The 23,760-nt window shown below is 45.4% G+C and overlaps 1 protein-coding gene across 6 annotated transcripts in view; it reads right to left on the reverse strand.

The window, feature by feature from the left end:
- Positions 1 to 396: 396 nt before the first annotated feature.
- Positions 397 to 23,760, reverse strand: part of LOC115171751 (SUN domain-containing protein 1) — a 41,682-nt gene continuing 18,318 nt past the window's right edge. For 3 of the 6 annotated variants that reach the window (XM_029728859.1, XM_029728858.1, XM_029728854.1), the window contains 22 exons: positions 18,765 to 18,953; positions 16,054 to 16,283; positions 15,504 to 15,530; positions 14,889 to 15,254; positions 14,523 to 14,657; positions 13,468 to 13,599; positions 12,656 to 12,739; positions 10,628 to 10,744; positions 9,397 to 9,528; positions 9,184 to 9,277; positions 8,593 to 8,651; positions 7,995 to 8,179; positions 7,528 to 7,800; positions 6,998 to 7,090; positions 5,909 to 5,976; positions 5,271 to 5,415; positions 4,713 to 5,039; positions 4,125 to 4,209; positions 3,465 to 3,580; positions 2,901 to 3,068; positions 2,402 to 2,494; positions 397 to 2,201 (listed from right to left, as the gene is read on the reverse strand). In XM_029728859.1, coding sequence (XP_029584719.1) covers positions 2,085 to 2,201; positions 2,402 to 2,494; positions 2,901 to 3,068; positions 3,465 to 3,580; positions 4,125 to 4,209; positions 4,713 to 5,039; positions 5,271 to 5,415; positions 5,909 to 5,976; positions 6,998 to 7,090; positions 7,528 to 7,800; positions 7,995 to 8,179; positions 8,593 to 8,651; positions 9,184 to 9,277; positions 9,397 to 9,528; positions 10,628 to 10,744; positions 12,656 to 12,739; positions 13,468 to 13,599; positions 14,523 to 14,657; positions 14,889 to 15,254; positions 15,504 to 15,530; positions 16,054 to 16,283; positions 18,765 to 18,880 — 3,162 coding nt within the window. In that variant the 5' untranslated portion in view covers positions 18,881 to 18,953 and the 3' untranslated portion in view covers positions 397 to 2,084. The remainder of the gene's footprint in view (positions 2,202 to 2,401; positions 2,495 to 2,900; positions 3,069 to 3,464; positions 3,581 to 4,124; positions 4,210 to 4,712; positions 5,040 to 5,270; positions 5,416 to 5,908; positions 5,977 to 6,997; positions 7,091 to 7,527; positions 7,801 to 7,994; positions 8,180 to 8,592; positions 8,652 to 9,183; positions 9,278 to 9,396; positions 9,529 to 10,627; positions 10,745 to 12,655; positions 12,740 to 13,467; positions 13,600 to 14,522; positions 14,658 to 14,888; positions 15,255 to 15,503; positions 15,531 to 16,053; positions 16,284 to 18,764; positions 18,954 to 23,760) is intronic. The other 3 variants (XM_029728856.1, XM_029728855.1, XM_029728857.1) reach the window with 3 other exon arrangements.

Raw genomic sequence — 23,760 nt, forward strand, 5'->3', positions numbered from 1 at the left:
CTGGACTTCGTAGGGTGAGTTAAGTACGCCTGCCCTATAGTGATCTCTTATTCTAAGAGCATTCACCATCTAATGCAGGGGTGTCAAACTCATTCCATGGAGGGCCTACTGTCTGCAGGTTTTTGTTTATTCCTTTCAATTAAGCCATAGACAACCAAGTGAGGGGAGTTCTTTAGTAATTAGTAAGCTTAACTCATCAATCAAGTACAAGGGAGGAGCAAAAAACTGCATGCAGTCAGCCCTCCATGGGATGAGTTTGACACCTGTAATCTATTGGTACATTTGCGCTCATCCTCTTCCCTGCTGCCATTCCAAAACCACAATCCCCCCAGACGTGACCCCAAATAATGCAGTCACCACCACTATCCACCCAGATGTGACCACAACTAAAGCAGCTTTTAAATAAAAAAACAAGTCTTTATTAGGTAAAATATTGCATGCATCAAAAGCTCTCAAAATGTAATTCTTTAGGAATATATTCTAAATGCGGTTTAGCTACCTCAGGATGACAGCAGCGACAAAAAAACATTTAAAAACAAATGAAAAACAAAAAATGGACTGTCCCAAGATGTTTCCAAAATGCACTGAAAAGCTTTTTGATAAAAATACATTGCAGTCCTATCTTGCAGTAACTAATTATCTTAAAAATAAATAGGATCATGAAATCATTTTTTGTACATTTAGACTTTCTGGTCCACACAAAACAAATTTATAGCTACCCCATCTAGTTGCTTCCACAAATTGTGAGGACTTGTGCAACACACATTTCATTTACAGGCATCATTTGTCTGTAATTACGCTTACAATGGGTAATACAAATAATAGAAATATTGACAAGGTGCACCCTATTTTCATAAAGCAACACTGATAAAATCAAATTCTTAAAAAAGGACCAACTATTAACAATGAAATATACAGATTACATTCCTGCAGGGAGTAGAAGGGATTATGCACTATCCGGGATCCTTGGGATGACCCTACCCTAAACCCTAACCTAACCTCAACTTCAATGGGGGGATGTCAGAGTTGGGGCATCCCAAGGATCCCCTTTTCCGGAGTAGAAGCTCTAGTAGAGGACGTTATAATGACTGTGCAAGGAGCAGCCAAACCATTGGCTCGCTGCACTAGAAGAAGCCAAACCATTGGCTGTCAGTCTCACTCTCATTAACACTCCAGTCTGGACTCCACAGAGCTTCAGGACCAAATCTTAACTTGAGATACACATGTATCAACTCATTCTAAGTCTGTCCATGTGTGTAACATTTTCTATAGGAGATAGAGCTTAGTTTTGATGGCTGTGTGGATGCATAAAATCATGGCGAACGGTAGTGTTGTTGAGTCCAAAGAACGGTAGCAGTCCTGTCTGTGTCTTGCAAGTGTCCACTGACCACGTTAGCTGGCCCTGCAGACTGACCAACCAACAGCAGCAGAGAGAAGTAGCTTTGTATCAAGAGAAGAGAGGCCTATACAGTGTCATGTAGGCCCAGTGTGTGTGAGGCCTATATAAACGTAATTTAGGCCCAGTTCTGTGGCTTTGATCCAGTTCTGTGGCTTTGATCCTGAAATTCCATCAGAATCCACAAGGGGTCTCCAAAGAAACATCCAATTCAAAATAAAACCTGATTAAAACACCAACCAAATCAGACAGGATGTGTAAGGAAATAAAAAAAGATAGTAGTCCGTTTCCATCTGGAGGTCAGACTCCTGTGGTTGTGTGAGCGCGGCAGAGGAAAACGCTCCTCCAAAAACCAAAGGGTTTTGACCTGGAGGGCTAATTCAGTGCAAGAGCAGCTTTAAGGTGGAGGGACTGGGACCAAACTTCTTCCACCTTCACTCTTCTCTTCTCTTTCACATTCCCTGACGTTTCATTACAGTTCATTCTTTTACCATTTCAGTACTGAGTAAAACAAAACCCCGCTTGGACACATTCTAGCATAAATCAAACACCCATCCCCACACTTCTGAAGTCACTCGTCTATATAAAAGTCTCGGTTTTCCCAGCCCCCTCCATTTAGAAAAATATGTCCAGTACTATATACAGATAGGATGATATAACTGGCAGTTCAAATGGCCGCCATCCTCCCTCACTGGATGCGTGGTTCTCCGTGGACTCTGAAGCGGTAGAGGCAGGTGTACTCAGGGTGACCCCAGTTGGTCAGCACCCGCACCTCGATGATCTGGAAGGCCCTTTCGTTCTTCTCCTGGATGGAAGGAAGAGACATAGTAAGGAGTGATAAGTATTGAATCAGTATCAGATTTTTAAAAAAAGATTTTTGACAAAGTAAAAAAAGAGCCAGAGAGAGGTCAGTGGTTGTATGCAGGATGGTGAGAGGTTTTTTGTGTGTGTTTGTTGGTGCATGCACATGAGTGTGTATAAATTGATGTCATTTCTTGTGTTTACCATGACAGGGAAGTTCTGCATTGAGTCTCCGTCCTCCTGGTAGGTGTATTGACCCAACAGCTTCCCCTCCTCCTGATACTCATCATCCAGACCCTGAAAACACACAGAAACCAGTCAGTGATGTCTGGCAGGAGATTGAGGCTGAGACCATAGATCACACATGACCAACAGAAGGCACTCCATGGCGTTGCTGATATTGCCAGTAGGTAGGTATGTGTCTTATGTAGACAGTGTAGTTGCTGATACTTACAGTACGTGTGTGTGTCTTACGTAGACAGTGTAGTTGCTGATACTTACAGTATGTGTGTGTCTTAAGTAGACAGTGTAGTTGCTGATATTGCCAGTACGCGTGTGTCTTACGTAGACAGTGTAGTTGCTGATTTTGCCAGTACGCGTGTGTCTTACGTAGACAGTGTAGTTGCTGATTTTGCCAGTACGCGTGTGTCTTACGTAGACAGTGTAGTTGCTGATATTGTCCATACGTGTGTGTGAGTCTTACATAGACAGTGAAGTTGCGCGGGGCGCTGGTGATGTTGCCGGTAGGGGACAGGGCCTTGGGGATGTGCTCCAGACAGAAGGCTGTGGGGAGGATCCTAAGGGACAACCGGATGACCAGGTAACCATGAGAACCTTTAAACGCCCAGCAGTTCCCTGGATACATATCAGGCTGAGGGAAGGAAGGAGAGTTGGAGAAAGGACGATGGGCAGAGGGAGGAAGAGATGGTAAGACATGTTAGAGTCACTGATAAACGTCTTCTAATCAGTCTCCACAAGATAATCCCTGTCCTGTTAAAATTTACAAGGCTAGTGATGTAATTGTTGAAATCAATTTCAACATTTACCATTATCTACAAATAAAAACACTGATAAAGAGGAAACAATGTCCCCTGGTGGTGTTGAACACGACAGCTTCTTTCTGGAATAACTTTATTGAATCAGTGTCTTCTAAGCAGCTCAGCAGCTATTCCTGGATTGCAGCTATTGTTGGAATGTGTTTTTATTTGTACACTGCGTTTGTGACCGGAACAATAAAGCTTCTGAACGTTTGAATTGGAGAGCTCACCTGGATGGCGACGCGGGGTGACTGGGAGAAGTACCAGAGGGGCACGCTGAACAGACTCATGAGGGCCGTCTTTGTCTCGTACGTCTCCGAGCAGCGCGTGCTTAGGATGCTACCGCCTGACCACACAGACACATGACCACGTTACATCATTACCACAGTTCAACCACAATAGATTCCTTTCTATTTCTACGCAGGAAGACCACATTGGAAATACATGTCTTAAGGTTTATGACTTATCTTCTGGGAATAAGTGGATCTTTATTTAATCAACCAATCAATGAATGAAAGAATGGGAGCAAGAAAGACATTCTTATTCAATCTTAGGTCAAAATGTATATATATATATATATGAGTCAGAAATCCTAATGCCTGAACCACAACCCTGTGGTGAGTTAACTGTATTGAAAAGCCATCTGACCATACACAGGGATAATGCAATGAAACACACAATAACATGATTCCATACTAACACACACATCAAAATAGAATCCACACAGACAAACATCCCAGACCACTCAGTTCATCTGACCCCTAATCTAATGGATCCCCCTGTGCCTGTCCAATCCACAGAGTGGTTCTGTTCATGGACCTGTCAACAGGCTGGCTCTAACCCACAGAGTGGTTCTGTTCATGTAAACAGAGTGAGAGGTCTGTCTTTACCTCCAGACTCCAGGGCGTAGTCCACTAGGCCCGTCCTATCCTGGGAGTAGAGTTTCAGGGCATTCTGGACAATCAGCTGCACTTGCTAGGGGAGAGAGAGGCAGGGATGGAGGGTTAGGATGTGTGTATGGTTGGATACCTGTTGCAGAGACTCTGCCATGCACCTCCACACACAATGACTCCTAGTCTCATTGACAATCATGACCACTTAAAGTAACAGTCATCATATAGTGAAAGTACATCATATAGGAAGGAGGTGGTTTCCAAGACCCAAATTAAACCTACTCCTGATCCACTATTCACAAAGCATCTCAGAGTAGTAGTGCTGAATGATCCAAGATCAGTTTAGCCTTTTAGATCATAATGCATAAGGTTATATGGTCAGATCCTAGATCAGCACTCCTACCCTGAGACACTTTGTGGATGCGGGCCGTGAAGTCAAAAGCATGCTCTATGGAGAATCTGGGTCCAGGACACCGGTCCATCTTCATGAAATAAATGATGATAATGAAGCCGTTCCTCTGATGACAGTGAGTAGCACTGGGTTAACGACAACAAAGAGTCACTATAGTGGAGTGTGTAGTCTACCTCCTCAGACAGTCCCCCGCCCACGGCGGTGTGTTGGGCACTCTGTGTAATAGCCTGGGTCTGGGTGGTGATGACTGCAGCCCTGGCCTCAGCCTCCGTCCGGGCCTCAGCCCTGCTCTGCTCCAGCTGCAGCGACACGTTCCTCAGGATGCTGAGCTCCAGGTTGGCCAGGAGGGCCTGCAGGTCGGCCCCGCTCACGTAGCGTGACGACAGCCACTGGAGGAGTCCCTTGGGGATGTCTGGTTCTCCCTGGTGGGTCTGGTCGTCAGAGCCGTAGAACAGGGCCCGCAGCTCCCGCCTCACCTGGGCGGACACCCGGGTAGACACCTGGGAGGGAGAGGTGAGAGAGAGGTGAGACAGATCATGTGTGAGGGGCTGTACATATACCATCATGTAGAAGGACAGTTCAGTAACAGCACAGTACAAGCTGTCATTTGGAAGAATGCCATTATATTGCAAAGGTAATGTACAACTACTATAATAAAAGACTGAGCTATATCAGCACAAGGTACAGTAAACACTAAAAGCAGTAAACAGACAGTTGTCTCTCATACTCACCGTTTCCTGGATTGTGTTCAGCTGCTCACATTTCCCCTGACATCCCATCACCCCCTGCAGGTCGCCCCTGATCCGACCCAGCTCCTCCTCCAGCCTCTGCACCTCCGCCAGCAAAGCAGCATGGGCCTCCTGGTCCACACCCACACTGAGGCAGAGAAAAGAGAAAGCGAGAGGGATAAAGGGGGAAAGAGAGAAAGAGAAGTGTCTCTGTTACACTTGTTTAGGTCTGAAAAATTTCCCATAAATTCACCATTTTCCAGAAATCCAGTTTGGAAGATTCCCTGACGTCTGGCTTATTACCTCCTGATTCCAGGAATCTTCTAACCGGCATTTCTGGTAAACCAGTTTTGAGAAACTGACACAAAGTTTGCAACCCTGGACTTGGCTCCACACTTTAAAAAATATAAATGTTTGCATGCTGTAAAAACTAACTCCAATACACTGGCTTTATTGTTTGATCTAATAATGGACCACTTAGACCAATGTTTCAGTCATAAGACATTACATTTTTTGGGGGCAAATGAAGAGAATCAGTGTGCAAGAGTTTCCTTCCACATGAAATGGAGTGCAGGTGTAAACCGTAGAAAAGTTCTGCACTATATCATCTATGGACGTTAAGCCAGTGACCGTGAACCTACCTGACAGGGACAGAGGCAGGGGGTGGTGTGGCTGTCTCCTCTGTCTCCTTCTTCCGCTGTTGCACCGCCTGAAATACAACCTCATTAAAATGTACAGTACAGTAATATATATTCAAATGTACAGTACTATAAATTAAAATGTACAGTACTGTAATATAAATTAACGGCCAATAAGCTACAATACAGCATGTGTTGACGTGAACACTTTCAGCACGCGCATTATCTGTACATAGCCCATCTGTAAACAGCCCATCTATCTACCAACCTCATCCTCATAATGTATTTATTTATCTTGCTCCTTCGCACCCCAGTATCTCTACTTGCACATTCATCTTCTGCACATCTACCATTCCAGTGTTTAATTGCTATATTGTAATTACTTTGTCACCATGGCCTATTTATTGCCTTAACTTACCTCATTTGCACTCACTGTATATAGACTTTTTTTGTTTTCTTTTGTTCTACAGTATTATTGGCTGTATGTTTTGTTTATTCCATGTGTAACTCTGTGTTGTTGTATGTGTCGAACTGCTTTGCTTTATCTTGGCCAGGTCACAGTTGCAAATTAGAACTTGTTCTCAACTTGCCTACCTGGTTAAATAAAGGTGAAATAAAATAAATGTCATCACAATTAACCTAAAAGGACAGGGACATGCTGACTCCTGTGTATCAGATGACTAGACGTGTATGAGTGTGTGTCATACTGTATGTATTCAAACGAACTACCTGAGATGATGTATGTATGGACTGGTGCTTATTCAGATGAGCTGCCAGAACCGGTATGTTCCTGTTTGTGTTCCTATGGGTGGGTAATGTGATGCGTGGGTCTTGTATGTGTCAGTCAGTAATAAGCTTGTGAGACTGCACCTCAAGCTTAGCTGTTAGCCTGCTAAGATCTAGTGGTGTGTGTTCAGATGTGGAGGTAACGGAGCTCCTGGGTGGATTCATTTGATCTCACAGGGTTTCATTCATAGTCTGGTGTGCATTTCCCATAGACCATTTCATCAGTTTCAACTGCCAGGACCTGTACGTTCCTGTATGTATTGGGAAATGTAGGTAATGTGTGTATTTCTCAGTAATAGACATTACCTCAGTTTTAGTAGCAAGGACCTGCAGCAGCCTCTCCAGCTCAGCTAGCCGTGTCTCCTGACTCTGCTGCTGCTGAACCCTCTGCTCTTCAGTCTGCACAGGAGAGGGAGGAGAGAGGGAGAGAAAGAGGGAGAGAAGAGGTCACCCAGAAGTAAAGAGTAAGGAACTCAGTAATAAGGAATAGGGGGTCAGTATGGAATGCTTACGAAGCAAAACGCACTGAAATCTGACCCTACATAAAAACCACAAATCTGTACATAGTTATCAATTAAAATGTTGAAGCTCAACCCTCTGATCATCCCTGCCACCAAGCCCCGACCCCACTCCTGCCACCAAGCCCCGACCCCATTCCTGCCACCAAGCCTCGACCCCATTCCTGCCACCAAGCCCCGACCCCATTCCTGCCATCAAGCCTCGACCCCATTCCTGCCACCAAGCCTCGACCCCATTCCTGCCACCAAGCCCCAGTCCTATCAACAGCTTTGGTGTCCGGCCCCAGTCCCTTTCCCTCCCATGACAGCCATCCCTACCTGTGCCCTGTGTGAGGCCTCCTGCTGCTCCAGCTCTCCTCTCAGCAGGGTGATCCTGTGCTCCAGCAAGCCAGAGACCCAGAGACCCAGGCTGTCCCTGTCCGTCTGGCTGTCCAGCTGCTCCCTCAGGAGGGTGTACTGGGCCAGGGTGTCCCCGTGATGCTGCTCCTGCCTCTGGTCCCCCTGCTGCACCCGCTCCCACAGCAGGGCCAGACCATGCTCCACCCGCTCCAGGCTCTCTGTGTCCACGGTGACTATGGGGGGAAGGACTGGCTGTAGATGGAGATACGGGATAGACAGAAATAAAGGAGGGACACAGAAGTACAGTGAGAGGTTAGAGAGAGAACAAGAAAGCTTGTTTTAGTCTAACATTCATGAAGCAGGTGTATTTCATGAAGTACCATATTCGCACAATACAGACAAATTGAGAGACACCCTCGGGCTTCTCAGGCGAGCTCCTCTCTTACCTGTGCCTGTGGGCCGGGGGGTGCTGGGGTAGTCTGCTCCAGTGGTGTGGCGGGGGTGGGAACAAGGGCAGGGGTCAGGATAAACGATGAGAAGGTGAAGGGGGACACCACTCTGGAGCGCCACTCTGTCAGGTTTATGGCTGGAAGGTAGGAGAGGAAACTGGACGGACCCCAGAACCACAACCCTGAGAGGAGAGAGAAACAAGGAAATGAATCAACAGGAACTACAGTATGCAACAACCTGCCCGTCTTTACTATAAATGCAGTGAAAGCTTTATTGGTATAGCACCTGTTGTTTCTTAGGCTTCTATTGTTTACGTTTTTTTGTGTTTATGCATGAATTTGGGGATTTGATAGTAGCTTGTGGGTTAATGAATGCAAGTCAGTGCTTTTCTGTGTAGACTGTTAGTGTGTAAAAGTGTTGTTCCACAGAAGGGCTGGTTCTGTAGCTGTGTGCCCAGTAAGAGTGTCCTAGATCTGGGGCTGGATTTGGAGTAAGCTCTGGGGGGCTGGTTAACAGCTCTGGTGCTACACAGCTGACAGATCGGCGTGTTTGTGTGTGAAGTAGGTTACGTCAGGTGAGCACACTGTTACTCACACAGGAGTAGCAGGAGGGGAAGGAGGAAGAGGAGGAGCTTCCACATTCTGGGCAGGCACCTGAAAGAGACACACACACAGAGCAGTGAGCAAAACACACCTGAGATACGCACGCACGCACACACACACACACACACACACACACACACACACACACACACACACAGTAAAACGTAACCTTTCCTTCCTCAGATGAGAGAAATAATTTAATCAAAATGTAATATTTAATTAATTAAGATTTATCATGTTAGACAGAGCCTGCATAAGAACAGTCATAAATATTTATCAAACATGCACAATGATAACTGGGTCTCAGACACAAACAGGAAGGTACAATGTAAAATTGTCCAATGACAAAAACCTGTAATTTTCCATTGCTAAACATTTGGCTGTTTTACTACGGTTTGCCCCAGATATCTGAAATGTCTCTGCTGTCAATCACATCAATCAAAAGTTACAGCCAGAGTTAAATCTTCAACCTTTGATAACAAAGGACAATAGTAGGTGAATAAAAATCATCTACACATGGATCTTTCTGAGAACTACACTGGCAAAAGTCACATGAGTTGGATACATCAACAGAGGCTCTCACCGGGTCAGGAAGAAGACGTTGAACAGAGACATGAGACACACCAGCTGGTACCAGCCTGTCCCCAGACACCACAACAACCGTCTGGCTGCTTTACCTGGGGGGGGGGAGGTGTATCATTACTGTAACGTAGCGTGTATGATATAAGAAAGAGCAACTGATTAAACAACTAAATACTGATGATGAAGAGGATGGATGCAACACAGGGTAACTAACCTGGAGCTCCCAGGACTAGCCACAGCACTGACAGGAGTCTCTGAGCCACTGACCGTACTGCTGACCCCACTGCTGACCCCAGCGCCAGGCCTGACCTCACTACATAGTAACCTGGCTGGAGCAGACAGTAGCCTGGAAGGTCAGAACAAACGCACAACGTTGGAGCTTTCATTAGAAAAGGGTCTTTGTATGAAACTTTATGTGCTGCTATTTTGGCCAGGTCTCTCTTAAAAAATATATATTTTTTATCTCAATGTCAATGAGACTAACCTGTTAAAATAAAGGTAAAACACTAAGAAATCATAGTGATTCAATTCAGTAAATAGAGTGCTAATGACATGGTAATAACAAATGCTGGGCATTAGGACAATTAAAAATACTGAGGCTTCAGTTCACAACTGATTTCAGATCAGCTCTCTGGAGCCTAGTCCTGACCTCAGCCACTATCAGCAGTGCAACAAAACAGGTCCTAGACCAGTAGTGGAAGGAAGGGAATTGTATTTCCCCACACCCACAGTTTGTATATAATTTGCATTGATGTCAATGAGAGATTCCTATGAAAAGTCTACGTGCGCAAGGTTTATAAAGCAAGGGTCGTATTCATTAGGCACCAAACAGAATCAAACTGACTGAGTCAGGGAAGGACTACCTGAACTTGTCCAATAAGAAATGCTTTTTTTTGGGTTCTGTTGCAGAACGTTTTGCTACGGTTTGGACCAATCAATACAACTCTGATGTATGTGTATTAGGTCAGTAAGGAAGGAAGCTAGGGAGAGGAGGAAGGGGGTTAACCTGTATCTGTACTAGATCAGTAAGGAAACCAGGGAGAGGAGGAAGGGGGTTAACCTGTATGTGTATTAGGTCAGTAAGGAAGGAGGCCAGAGCGAGGAGGATAGGGGTTAACCTGTATGTATATTAGATCAGTAAGGAAGATAGGGAGAGGAGGAAGGGGGTTAACCTGTGTGTGTATTAGATCAGTAAGGAAGCCAGGGAGAGGAGGAAGGGGGTTAACCTGTATGTGTATTAGGTCAGTAAGGAAGGAGGCCAGAGCGAGGAGGATAGGGGTTAACCTGTATGTATATTAGATCAGTAAGGAAGATAGGGAGAGGAGGAAGGGGGTTAACCTGTGTGTGTATTAGATCAGTAAGGAAGCCAGGAGGAGGAGGAAGGGGGTTAACCTGTGTGTGTATTAGATCAGTAAGGAAACCAGGAGGAGGAAGGGGATTATAACCTGTGTAAGCTATAAGGGTCCACAGACCCCCCAGTAGACGGTGAGTTCTGGAGATCTGTGTTTGACTGTGGACCAGTGTGTTGGTCTCCAGGTGCTGCTTCCCTTTACAGTCGTCACCTGAGGCAGACCACATGACGGATGGATGGCAGACAAGGAGGAAAAGCAAACAAACAAAACACAAAACAAAGAATGAAAAATTATATAAAATTAAATGCAATAAACATCAACGCAACTCAGAAGCAAAAAATGTATATAACTTAACAAATCAGAAGTCAAATAAAAGTTCTAAATAATGTATGAAACGTAAAAGCATTCAAATAAAATGAATAGAATAAAAAGGAAAGTTTTATATCTTCCTAAGTCAGAGGGTGGTTTAACCTTCCAGACTTGGAATTGTATCAACTCGCTACCCAAGGTTTTTACTCGTGACATATAGATAAATACACTAAAGAGGAACAATGGGTACATATTGAAGATGCACATGCTCATCCCCAGAATATTTTGACATGTCTATTTTCAAAGGATGAAGCTAAGAACATTAACAACTACATAGTTAAGAACACTAAAACAATATGGAAGAAAATGAAACGTATTTTACCAAAACAACCAATATCACTCCCTATAATGTAATGTTTAGAATTTATTACACAAGAGAAAAATTGTGAAATTCTACAGCACAACAGCGAAGTCATGTCTCAAGTGTAAAACTAATAATAACTCCATTATCCATACTTTCTGAGAATGCTACAAAGTTTGGAAGTTATGGGCGGAGCTAGAAAGTTGTCTATCAGAAGTATTACAACGTAAACGTACTTTTAATCCATCTGTCTGCATATTTCAAGACGTCATGTGGGGGTGTAGTGAGATACCCAATGGGCTGGACGATTCTCTTCTCATCACTCATTTTGAAAAAACAGATACTAAAAACTTGGAAGTCGATCAATCCGCCATCATTGACACAATGGAAAAATCAAATGATGTATTATTGAAATAGCATGGGTAAGTGAGAAAAACAAATTGGTACAATTTAAGACCAAGTTGCAAACAATAATTCAGGCACTAGGGATGGGAGTGTGAGCATGCAGGTCTGGGCAGATGAGATGTAGTCATTGTTTGTATGTCTGTACATTTTTGTTTATATGTATTCGTTTTTTTTGGAATGTAAAAAAATGAAGAAAAGTAAAATCCAATATTATAAAAACTACCAACCATAGAAAACATGCTTCTGAAAGAGTGAAATGTCCACAGTGTAAGAGCAGTTGACAGAGAACTGTCTGTCTGTCAATCTCTGGTTGCATTCCAGGTTGTCTTTATTGCAATCAAAATGCGTAGTTGATCAAATCTTAGAACACAGGAAGCACGTTAATATGAAAAAGCAATCTTCTGAGATGTACGCATGTGCAAGAAAGGCAACGTTCCAGGTTCTCTCTTTGGTAACACAGCCCATCCCCTCCTCTCCAGATGTTTGGTAAGCGACTTGTGTCAAACAGGCCTTAGTTCTCTGTTTGACGTTTGTTCAACTGCATTGTCAGGATCGTATGTCATTCTGTCTGACTCTGACACCAGTGTCATTTAGGAAGATGTTAGATAAGACATCATGGAATATGTAACCATACAGTACTAGCTATTTCTTCTCCCAGTTTCCTAAAAACAATCTTTAAAGTGAAGTGAAACATTCACAGAGATACATCTGATTGATCTTTATGGGTTTCGGCCTTTTCAAAACAAACTTTAAAAAAACTTCTCAGTGCTTATATAGAAACACACAAACACCTGCTGTATCTGACTAGGGAGACCAGTAGACAGAGTACAGTCACTGACTGGTGAAAGAGGTGTGACCGGCTGGCCACTGGCCCTAGTGGTTCACGTAACCCCTGTGCACTGATCTGGAAATAGGTCACGCATTGAATTAACTCTGGGTCAATCAGGGTGACAAAGTGCCCCCCTGGCACGTATAGAGCACTTGAGAGGGAATTTGTGTGTGCGCATGCACATGGGTGTGTGTGTGTGAGCGTGTTGACTACTTACACAACGAGCCATTCAAAAAGTGGGGGTGTCCGTCTCCCATCACGTGGTCTTTTACATTCATGCTCCCACAGTAACTGGAGTGAGCTGCAACACAACAAACTATTAATAATCATATTTACATACCAAAACTTTACATTCTGCAGGCGAGTGGCGACCAAGAGCGTGACACATTGTATATTTCGACACACAAGAGAGGGAAATGTCACCAAGGGAACCAACCAAAGTGGAAAGAAAAGCATTTGTTTATGACTTAATCAAGTGGACCTGTATTAAACCGGAGCTGGATAAAGAGACAGAAACAGACAGAGAGGGAGGGAGACAGAGAGGGAGGGAGACAGGGAGGGAGGGAGTGTGTATAGGAGGAAAACAAAGATGAATGACATGCAGTGAGGTGATACAGGAGTTCTGTCTCTTTAAGAAGTATGGAGGACCGTTTCAGTGATGAGCATGCAGAGGTAGATGGACAGAGCTGGAGAGAGAGGCTCTGAAGATCGAAATAGAGTTATCTGTGGTGAAACTACACAGTAGAAAACAGCATCTGTACATACTGTGGAGAGAAGCATTCCTCTACATTATAATCCACCAAACCATTACTATACATGCACAGTTAACCTTATGCCCAGCCTTCACAGATACGTTTTCACAGACACAGAAATGCAAAGACCAAGAGCTTGAGAAAGAAATGTGTCGGTGGATACTGGAAATAGAGGGCTGAAAAAAAGAGGGTCACTGAGGTGGGGACTGGTCAGTGTTGATGAACGATGACCTTTAACCCATGCCTCCTGACTTCAGGTCGGCGGTGGGTCAGGTACCTTTGCCTTCGTAGCCGTTGGCCCTGTAGCCCATCATCCTGTGGAGAGTGGTCTGCCTATAGAGCCAAGAGACACGGGACGTGCAGGAGGAGACGGCCCGTCTGGCCCTGTCTAAGAGGGACGCCAGGACACCTAGTGACACAACCATACCACACATCAAAGTTCAGGTCAGACAATCTGTCTGTTAAACCCCCGTCCCCTTTCCAGCCCGGGACCAGATCAGTATTTTGCTTTATTTAGCCGACTACTCAGACTACTATAATTTTGTATTTTTGCTTTATTTAAACAACTCATCTGACTAATGTTAAGGCCAATACAGATCTGGGACCAGGCTATTCCATTTCCACCTCCAATGTCACAGTTTTGAGGCTGGGAAGTGACAGGAGTGGAAGAGTACTGGATCTAGATATGAGATGAAGCAGGAAGAAGAGGATGAAGATAGGTGGATATTCAACAGCTCACCCTGAGGAAGCAGGGCAGGTGAGGAAAAGAGAGCAGTGAGGCATGATGAGGTCACATAAAAATACATGACTTTATGACTGATGACCAGGATGTGCAGGAAGAACAGGAGAGACAGGACAGCAGAAGGAACAGGAGTTACAGGACAGCAGGAGGAACATGACAGCTGGAGGAACAGGAGAGACAGGACAGCAGAAGGAACATGACAGCTGGAGGAACAGGAGAGACAGTAGAAAGGACAGAGTTCAAAGAGCCTGTGAAAAAGACAGATTCAAAGGGATTTTAGCTCTAAAATATATATTTTTTATAGCCTATAACGATTCAAGGGACTGGACTCCAGTAAGACTATCAGGTTGAACAGCTTTGAATAAATCAAACCATGAAAGACAGTAAAAAAAGAAAGAGAGATGGATCAGGTGGGAAGGGAAGTAGTATCAGGGGGGAATTCAGTGAGGAAAAGCATGCAGATAAAATGAATAGAGCTGATATGATGCCCAATTCTGCACCATATCTGATCTACATAATGCATTTCTACATGAACATTTTGTAACATTGCACCCCTCTGAACAGACCCCAGTAGTAAGCATCTCGTATACCTTTGCCTGAGTGGCTCCTGGCCCTAGTGCCCAGCCACAGAACGTTCTGGAAGAGCAGTGTCACCAGGGACACTATGGGGGCCAGGGCTCGTCTGCTGTAGTGGACACACGTGTTAGAGACTGACACCAGGAGACCTAGACAGAGAAAGGACGGCAGGTTAGTTAACTTAGCCGGACGTATAAAAGGTGGAGAAATGGGTCCTTCTAAGTAGAAACCCACATAGCATTAGCACTAACAAGCGAACAGAAACAGAGAAACACACAAGAAATGGCTGGTAGACTGATGATCATTCCGTTTGGTGCCTAATGAACACAACCCTGTTTCACTCCCCAGTCAGTTGTGTGCACACTAGGTAAGGTTCTCACCTGTCTTGCTCCTCTGACTCTTGACCGTGCAGTATAAACTGGAGGATGAAGCTGATGATGATGAGGAGATGGTGGCAGCTGCTGCAGCAGCAGAGGCAGCCTGAGATGAGGAAGATGATGAAAGTGCGGCGGCAGCTGCTGCAGCAGATGCAGCCTGAGACGAGGAAGAGGAAAAGGTGGCAGCAGCTGCTGCAGCAGAGGCAGCCTGAGACGAGGAAGAGTATGTGGTGAGAGCTTCTTTCCTCTCAGAGTGTATGGAACAGTCTTTACAGATGTAACCGTTGGCGACCATGCCGTGGCTGTGCGACACAGTGTTGACGCCGCCGTTTGCACCCGTTGAGCTGTGGTCCGTCCTTGAAATCCTCCCTGGGGGAAACACACACAAAAGATGAACATTTTTAATTAAGTACAACTCTGACTAGAAAACCATTTCTTCATATATTTCTCATCAGTCCATTTATATGGTCTCAAAATATCATTATTTTGCACATCAGAGCTAGCCTTAAAGCAAGCCTGTGTTTACTTCCTGGAAAAGTGTTGTGATGATGCGTAATAAAAGATCACTACTCGGGTGAGTGCTCACAAATATCATTAGAATGAATGGTGAAGTCTCACCTTTCAGATTGGTATCCTGATCTGAACCTAGACAGAATAAAGCATTATTAAATCATCCAAGCCAGCGGGAGATCATTGAATACTGATTCATTAATTGTATTGGGTCACATGGGTAATAACGCAGCTAATCTCTGTAAAACCACATCAAAGGGATTAAATGGAGAGATTATACAGTCAGCCTGCCCCGTCTCTCTCCTGGTATTCCCACAAATCATTCATCAATCCTGCCTTACATATCAGATAGACGCACGAACAACAAACTGCAGTAATTAAAATTAGCATGCTAGCTAGGTAGCGTAAACTGCTACTGTCCTAGTTTTACCTCGTATATTATAATGCGGTTGACTGGTCCCAGACCTGTGCTTTAGCCATTGTATGATAGATTGTCTGACCATACCTGTCATGTCAAGCCAACGATAGTTGGATGAGTTGGCTAATGCACATACCGTACAGGTCTGGGACCAGAATAGAGCTGATGTATCCTCTCGATCAAACGTAACCCTTCCTCTGATCGTATGACCCATGCCCTGCCCTTTCCTCTTGGACTGACCCCAGTAGCCATCTGTGGTAGTAGTGGTGGTGGATCGCTGGCGGAGGCTGGACTGGTCCAGGATGGAGGAGAGCAGGGAGGCATCACTGGCAGTGGTGCAGCCCGTAGAGGGAGTGTTGGTAGTGGAGAAGGAGAGGGCCTTGCGTGGCGTCTGATTCAGGGACAGGGACTGGTTAAGGGACTGGGAGCTGGAGGCAGACTGCTGCTGCTGCTTTCTGCTCCTCACCATCCTGAGAGACAGGAGAGAGATTGGTAGAGATTATAGAAGTCAGTGTGTGCATGTCTCTGTGTGTACAGTTGTGGCCAAAAGTTTTGAGAATGACACAAATATTAATTTTCACAAAGTCTGCTGCCTCAGTTTGTATGATGGTAATTTGCATATACTCCAGAATGTTATGAAGAGTGATCAGATGAATTGCAATTAATTGCAAAGTCCCTCTTTGCCATGCAAATGAAATGAATCCCAGAAAACCATTTCCACAGCATTTCCCCTGCCACAAAAGGACCAGCTGACATCATGTCAGTGATTCTCTCGTTAGCACAGGTGTGAGTGTTGACAAGGACAAGGCTGGAGATCCCTCTGTCATGCTGATTGAGTTTGAATAACAGACTGGAAGCTTCAAAAAGAGGGTGGTGCTTGGAATCATTGTTCTTCCTCTGCCAACCATGGTTACCTGCAAGGAAACACGTGCCGTCATCATTGCTTTGCACAAAAAGGGCTTCACAGCAAGGATATTGCTGCCAGTAAGATTGCACCTAAATCAACCATTTATCGGATCATCAAGAACTTCAAGGAGAGCGGTTCAATTGTTGTGAAGAAGGCTTCAGGGCGCCCAAGAAAGTCCAACAATCGCCAGGACGTCTCCTAAAGTTGATTCAGCTGCGGGATCGGGGCACCACCAGTACAGAGCTTGCTCAGGAATGGCAGCAGGCAGGTGTGAGTTAATCTGCACGCACAGTGAGTCGAAGACTTTTGGAGGATGGCCTGGTGTCAAGAAGGGCAGCAAAGAAGCCACTTCTCTCCAGGAAAAACATCAGGGACAGACTGATATTCTGAAAAAGGTACAGGGATTGGACTGCTGAGGACTGGGGTAAAGTCATTTTCTCTGATGAATCCCCTTTCCGATTGTTTGAGGCATCTGGAAAAAAGCTTGTCCGGAGTGCTACCATCAGTCCTGTGTCATGCCAACAGTAAAGCATCCTGAGACCATTCATGTGTGGGGTTGCTTCTCAGCCAAGGGAGTTGGCTCACTCACAATTTTGCCTAAGAACACAGCCATGATAAAGAATGGTACCAACACATCCTCTGAGAGCAACTTCTCCCAACCATCCAGGAACAGTTTGGTGATGAACAATGCCTTTTCCAGCATGATGGAGCACCTTGCAATAAGGCAAAAGTGATAACTAAGTGGCTCGGGGAACAGAACATCGATATTTTGGGTCCATGGCCAGGTAACCCCCCAGACCTTAATCCCATTGAGAACTTGTGGTCAATCCTCAAGAGGCGGGTAGACAAACAAAAACCCACAAATTCTGACAAACTCCAAGCAGTGACTTTGCAAGAATGGGCCGCCATCAGTCAGGATGTGGCCCAGAAGTTAACTGACAGCATGCCAGGGCGGATTGCAGAGGTCTTGAAAAAGAAGGGTCAACACTGCAAATATTGACTCTTTGCATCAACTAATTGTCAATAAAACCTTTTGACACTTATGAAATGCTTGTAATTATACTTCAGTATTCCATAGTAACATCTGACAAAAATATCTAAAGACACTGAGGCAGTAAACTTTGTGGAAATTAATAAGTGTAATTCTCAAAACTTTTGACCACGACTGTACCTGCCTCCAGCTGCCTCTGTGTGTACCTGCCTCCAGCTGCCTCTAGCTGCCTCTGTGTGTACCTGCCTCCAGCTGCCTCTGTGTGTTTATGTTTAATGTTAATATAAGGCTAATGTTTCTAACTTTTGTGTCTGCATGAGTGCATTCGTGTGTGTCCATTGACTCCTTTCCCCTGTGTAGTCTGACCGTGACCCTCTCTGACTGGACCCTGTGTAGTCTGACCATGACTCTCTCTGACTGGACCCTGTGTAGTCTGACCATGAGTAGTCTGACAGTGACTCTCTGACTGGACCCTGTGTAGTCTTACCGTGACTCTCTCTGACTGGACCCTGTATAGTCTGACCATGACTCTCTCTGACTGGACCCTGTGTAGTCTGACCGTGACTCTCTGACTGGACCCTGTGTAGTCTGACCGTGACTCTCAATGACTGGACACTGTGTAGTCTTACCGTGACTCTCTCTGACTGGACACTGTGTAGTCTTACCGTGACTCTCTCTGACTGGACACTGTGTAGTCTTACCGTGACTCTCTCTGACTGGACCCTGTGTAGTCTTACCGTGACTCTCTGACTGGACCATGTGTAGTCTGACCATGACTCTCTCTGACTGGACCATGTGTAGTCTGACCATGACTCTCTCTGACTGGACCATGTGTAGTCTGACCATGACTCTCTCTGACTGGACCCTGTGTAGTCTGACCATGACTCTCTCTGACTGGACCCTGTGTAGTCTGACCGTGACTCTCTGACTGGACCCTGTGTAGTCTTACCGTGACTCTCTGACTGGACACTGTGTAGTTTTACCGTGACTCTCTCTGACTGGACCCTGTGTAGTCTTACCGTGACTCTCTGACTGGACCCTGTGTAGTCTTACCATGACTCTGTCCGACTGGACCCTCCGCTGCTGTGGTTCTGGGAGGAGAAGTCAGCCAGGCTGTCGTTGCCATAGAGACCACCAGTGGTCTGCAGACGCAGGCTCCGCCGCGACATCCTTGGCGAGTTGAACACGGGAGCGATCTGATGCACCTTCTCAAACTCTAGGGCCACAGTCGAGTAGCTGGAGCTAAGGACAGAAGGAGACGGAAAGAGAGAGAGAGAAGAAAGAGAAAGATAGCAGGCGAAAGAGATGAGAGGAAGAGAGGAGATGGCAAGAGAGTGGGATAGTGAGATGGCAAAGAAAGAGGACAGGGGAAGAGATGATACAGTGTGATATAGCAAGGGAGAAAAAATGAGATGGCAAGAAAGAGAGGGATGGCAAGAAAGAGAGGGATGGATAGAAACAGAGGGATGGATAGAAACAGAGGGAGAGGGAGGAAAGGAGAGAAGTGTGGTGAATTTGGGTACTGTATGGCTCACAGTGCCTGAGCTTCTTATAATTTGCTGAAAGACAGAGGCCTTGGACTGAATCAGATCAGCACTTCTGTGGTTTCAGCTTACCTCAACATCAAATCAACAACCCTCCCCCTCTGAGTCAGTCAGGGCCAGTATTCATAACAGTTAACTTATTCATTATCACCTAAAAGGCTAAACTGATCCCAGATCAGCACTTCTACTCTAAGAGCTTTATTAATGCAGGCCCAGGGCTTAGTTAGCATAAGATGATTCATACGGACATTCCCAACTTCCTCCCATCCCTTGTCTGTATCTTAGTCACACATATAAACTAGAGAGAGACACTTTGTTTTGTAAACAACAGCAACACAGCATTGGGACAGCTGTAGCAGCTCAGTAGGGAGAGAATGTTACCATAGGAACTGTTCCTGGAGCTGAACACTGGGCTCAGGAAATGACTCACCTAATAAACACCAGGAAAACATACAAATGGAGAAAGAACGAGGTCAGCGTGTGAAAGAGGAGAGTCATTTAGATATATAATGGAATGGATAAGGACACTGTATACCAGTCCTGTGTGGCTTAGTTGGTAGAACATGGTGCTTGCAACACCAGGGTTGTGGGTTCATATCCCATGGGGGACCAGTATGAAAATATATGGACCTTTTGGATAAGATCATGTAAAATAATATACCAGTTTGAGCCAGTAAGATGTGGATTGGAGACGGAATGTGAATATAGAATTGGACACTACTGCTGCGGAAGCTAGAAACTCTCTCTCTCTCTCTCATACCAGACCACACCCCCTGGCTGAGGATGTAGGCAGGGCCAAGACCAGTGCCAACATTCCATCATAGAACACATCTAAACCATTATTGGCTCTTAGAAACAGACTCTTTCAGAGAGTATACTTGAGTCTTGTCTATTGCTTGTGCTTGTGCACACACACACACACACACAAAGGTACTAACAATCGTGATTTGATGTTAAACACACAGCAGTAGGGTAATGTTCTCCTACAGTAGGTTGGGTCTCCTCTCCTTTGTATGTCAGGCATCTAAATCCCCCTGACAGACAAGCAGGGCAGTTGAGGAGGAGAAAATCATCTTAGCTGACTGACTGTGATCAAGAACTTCCCTTCCTGTAATGGAGATGGGAGGCGGGAACAAAATGTAAGCACAAACACATGGTCTCATTCAATGTTGCAACCACCACAGTTAGAGTCCATAACACAAAATTCTGAACATCAACATGTGGCAGCCATTTAAAACAATACAACACAGAAGGAAGAACAGGGGGTGGGTCCCACACACAGCCAGGCTGTTCTCAGATGCCACTCCTTCTCTAAAGGCCTCCAACATATAAACAGGGGCTCTGGCTGTAGAGGCCTCCTCCATCAGTCAATCCCCAGGCCTGTGTGTGTTGTGTCCTTCTGGCCCTAAGACCTCAGGATTACACCATCCCATCCAGAGCCAATTATGGGCTTTGCTTTCCTCCTCCTGCCTGCTGCTCCACCTGGCTCTCCTACACACACAGCGAAACGCTGCTTCGAGGGTCGCTGTTGTCGATGTGTTCCTGGTTCTAGCCCAGGAGGGGGCGAGGACAGGGACGGAAGCTATACTGTTACACTGGCAATACTAAAGTGCCTATAAGAACATCCAACCTAAAACTTCTTACCTGGGAATATTGAAAACTCATGCTAAAAGGAACCACCAGCTTTCATATGTTCCCATGTTCTGAGCAAGGCACTTAAACGTTAGCTTTCTTACATGGCACATATTGCACTTTTACTTTCTTCTCCAACACTTTGTTTTTGCGTTATTTAAACCAAATTGAACATGTCTCATTATTTATTTGAGGCTAAATTGATTTTATTGATATATTATATTAAGTTAAAATAAGTGTTCATTCAGTAGTTGTAATTGTCATTATTACAAATAAATAAACGTAAAAATAAATAAATAATAATAATTTTAAAAAACGTCCGATTAATCGGCACCAGGGTTTTTTGGGCCTTCAATAATCGGTATCGGCGTTGAAAAATCATAATCGGTCGACCTCTACACCAGACCCTGCACTATACTACCCTCCAGAACAATCACACCAGACCCTGCACTATACTACCCTCCAAAACAATCACACCAGACCCTGCACTATACTACCCTCCAGAACAATCACACCAGACCCTGCACTATACTACCCTCCAGAACAATCACACCAGACCCTGCACTATACTACCCTCCAGAACAATCACACCAGACCCTGCACTATACTACCCTCCAGAACAATCACACCAGACCCTGCACTATACTACCCTCCAGAACAATCCCACCAGACCCTGCACTATACTACCCTCCAGAACAATCCCACCAGACCCTGCACTATACTACCCTCCAGAACAATCACACCAGACCCTGCACTATACTACCCTCCAGAACAATCACACCAGACCCTCCACTATACTACCCTCCAGAACAATCACACCAGACCCTCCACTATACTACCCTCCAGAACAATCACACCAGACCCTGCACTATACTACCCTCCAGAACAATCACACCAGACCCTGCACTATACTACCCTCCAGAACAATCACACCAGACCCTCCACTATAATACCCCCAGAACAATCACACCAGACCCTGCACTATACTACCCTCCAGAACAATCACACCAGACCCTGCACTATACTACCCTCCAGAACAATCACACCAGACCCTGCACTATACTACCCTCCAGAACAATCATACCAGACCCTCCACTATACTACCCTCCAGAACAATCACACCAGACCCTGCACTATACTACCCTCCAGAACAATCACACCAGACCCTGCACTATACTACCCTCCAGAACAATCACACCAGACCCTGCACTATACTACCCTCCAGAACAATCCCACCAGACCCTGCACTATACTACCCTCCAGAACAATCCCACCAGACCCTCCACTATACTACCCTCCAGAACAATCACACCAGACCCTGCACTATACTACCCTCCAGAACAATCCCACCAGACCCTGCACTATACTACCCTCCAGAACAATCACACCAGACCCTGCACTATACTACCCTCCAGAACAATCACACCAGACCCTGCACTATACTACCCTCCAGAACAATCACACCAGACCCTGCACTATACTACCCTCCAGAACAATCACACCAGACCCTCCACTATACTACCCTCCAGAACAATCACACCAGACCCTGCACTATACTACCCTCCAGAACAATCACACCAGACCCTGCACTATACTACCCTCCAGAACAATCCCACCAGACCCTGCACTATACTACCCTCCAGAACAATCCCACCAGACCCTGCACTATACTACCCTCCAGAACAATCACACCAGACCCTCCACTATACTACCCTCCAGAACAATCCCACCAGACCCTGCACTATACTACCCTCCATAACAATCCCACCAGACCCTGCACTATACTACCCTCCAGAACAATCACACCAGACCCTGCACTATACTACCCTCCAGAACAATCCCACCAGACCCTGCACTATACTACCCTCCAGAACAATCCCACCAGACCCTGCACTATACTACCCTCCAGAACAATCACACACAGCAGAGCAGTTTCCTATACCAGGCCTCACTGATTGTCTGTGTGTGTGTGTCGACCCAAATCTTTCCTTCCTAATTAGGCCAGGGACAGACTCAGACCTGGTACAATAGGTTAATGGACAGCCAATCAATGACATTATCAATCCATTAACCAGCAGTACAGTTGACTTCCAGAGCCAGATCTGGATCTCCCTGTGGTCGCCTGGGAGGAAACAGAATGAACAGCCCGTCTATAGCCACTGGCCAGGGATATTATCACAGAGCTCTGCTTGGCGCAGCACATCCTGGGCTCCGGCTTGGCAGAGGGCTCTTTTTACACACCCTGCAGTGGTGAAACACCTGGACTGATACACAGACAGATACTCTGTAAAGCCACACACAGACAAATCTCACAACTTGTGGAAATAAGCACGCACACACAAATAACACCTCTAAACACTTGTGTTTAACAAATCTCACACACACACACACACACACACACACAGACACACACACACTATTGATTGAGCTTATTAAGACGTCAGCACATCACGTCGTCTTGCTTGCAAACCCCTACGTCAATTCGCTATAGGGCTCTGTATTGATCCGTATGAGCTTCCCTCGACTAAACTGCCCCCACACCAGATATCAAAGTAGACTGGACACTGACCAAAAGCAGAGAGAGAAAACACTTCTCGTCCTCCTTCACTGTTCTCTTACACAACAACGGGAGCTTTGATGCCCAGTCCTCCCACACTCAGTGGGTACTGCCAGTTCTCCGATGGTGTACTAACGAACCAGAGAGAGATCAGATCACCCAGAGATTTAGTCTACATTGTACAACCGCTGAGGTGTCTCAGGGGTAACCTACTAGCTTTCCTTTCATGTATTATATTATAGATGAGGACTTTATAATAATCATTGACCTGCAGGGAAAGTTCACCGAAATTCCTGTCGTCAAAAGTAATAAATGT

Source organism: Salmo trutta, chromosome 32 (assembly GCF_901001165.1).
Source record: "Salmo trutta chromosome 32, fSalTru1.1, whole genome shotgun sequence".
Classification (NCBI taxonomy): domain Eukaryota; kingdom Metazoa; phylum Chordata; class Actinopteri; order Salmoniformes; family Salmonidae; genus Salmo; species Salmo trutta.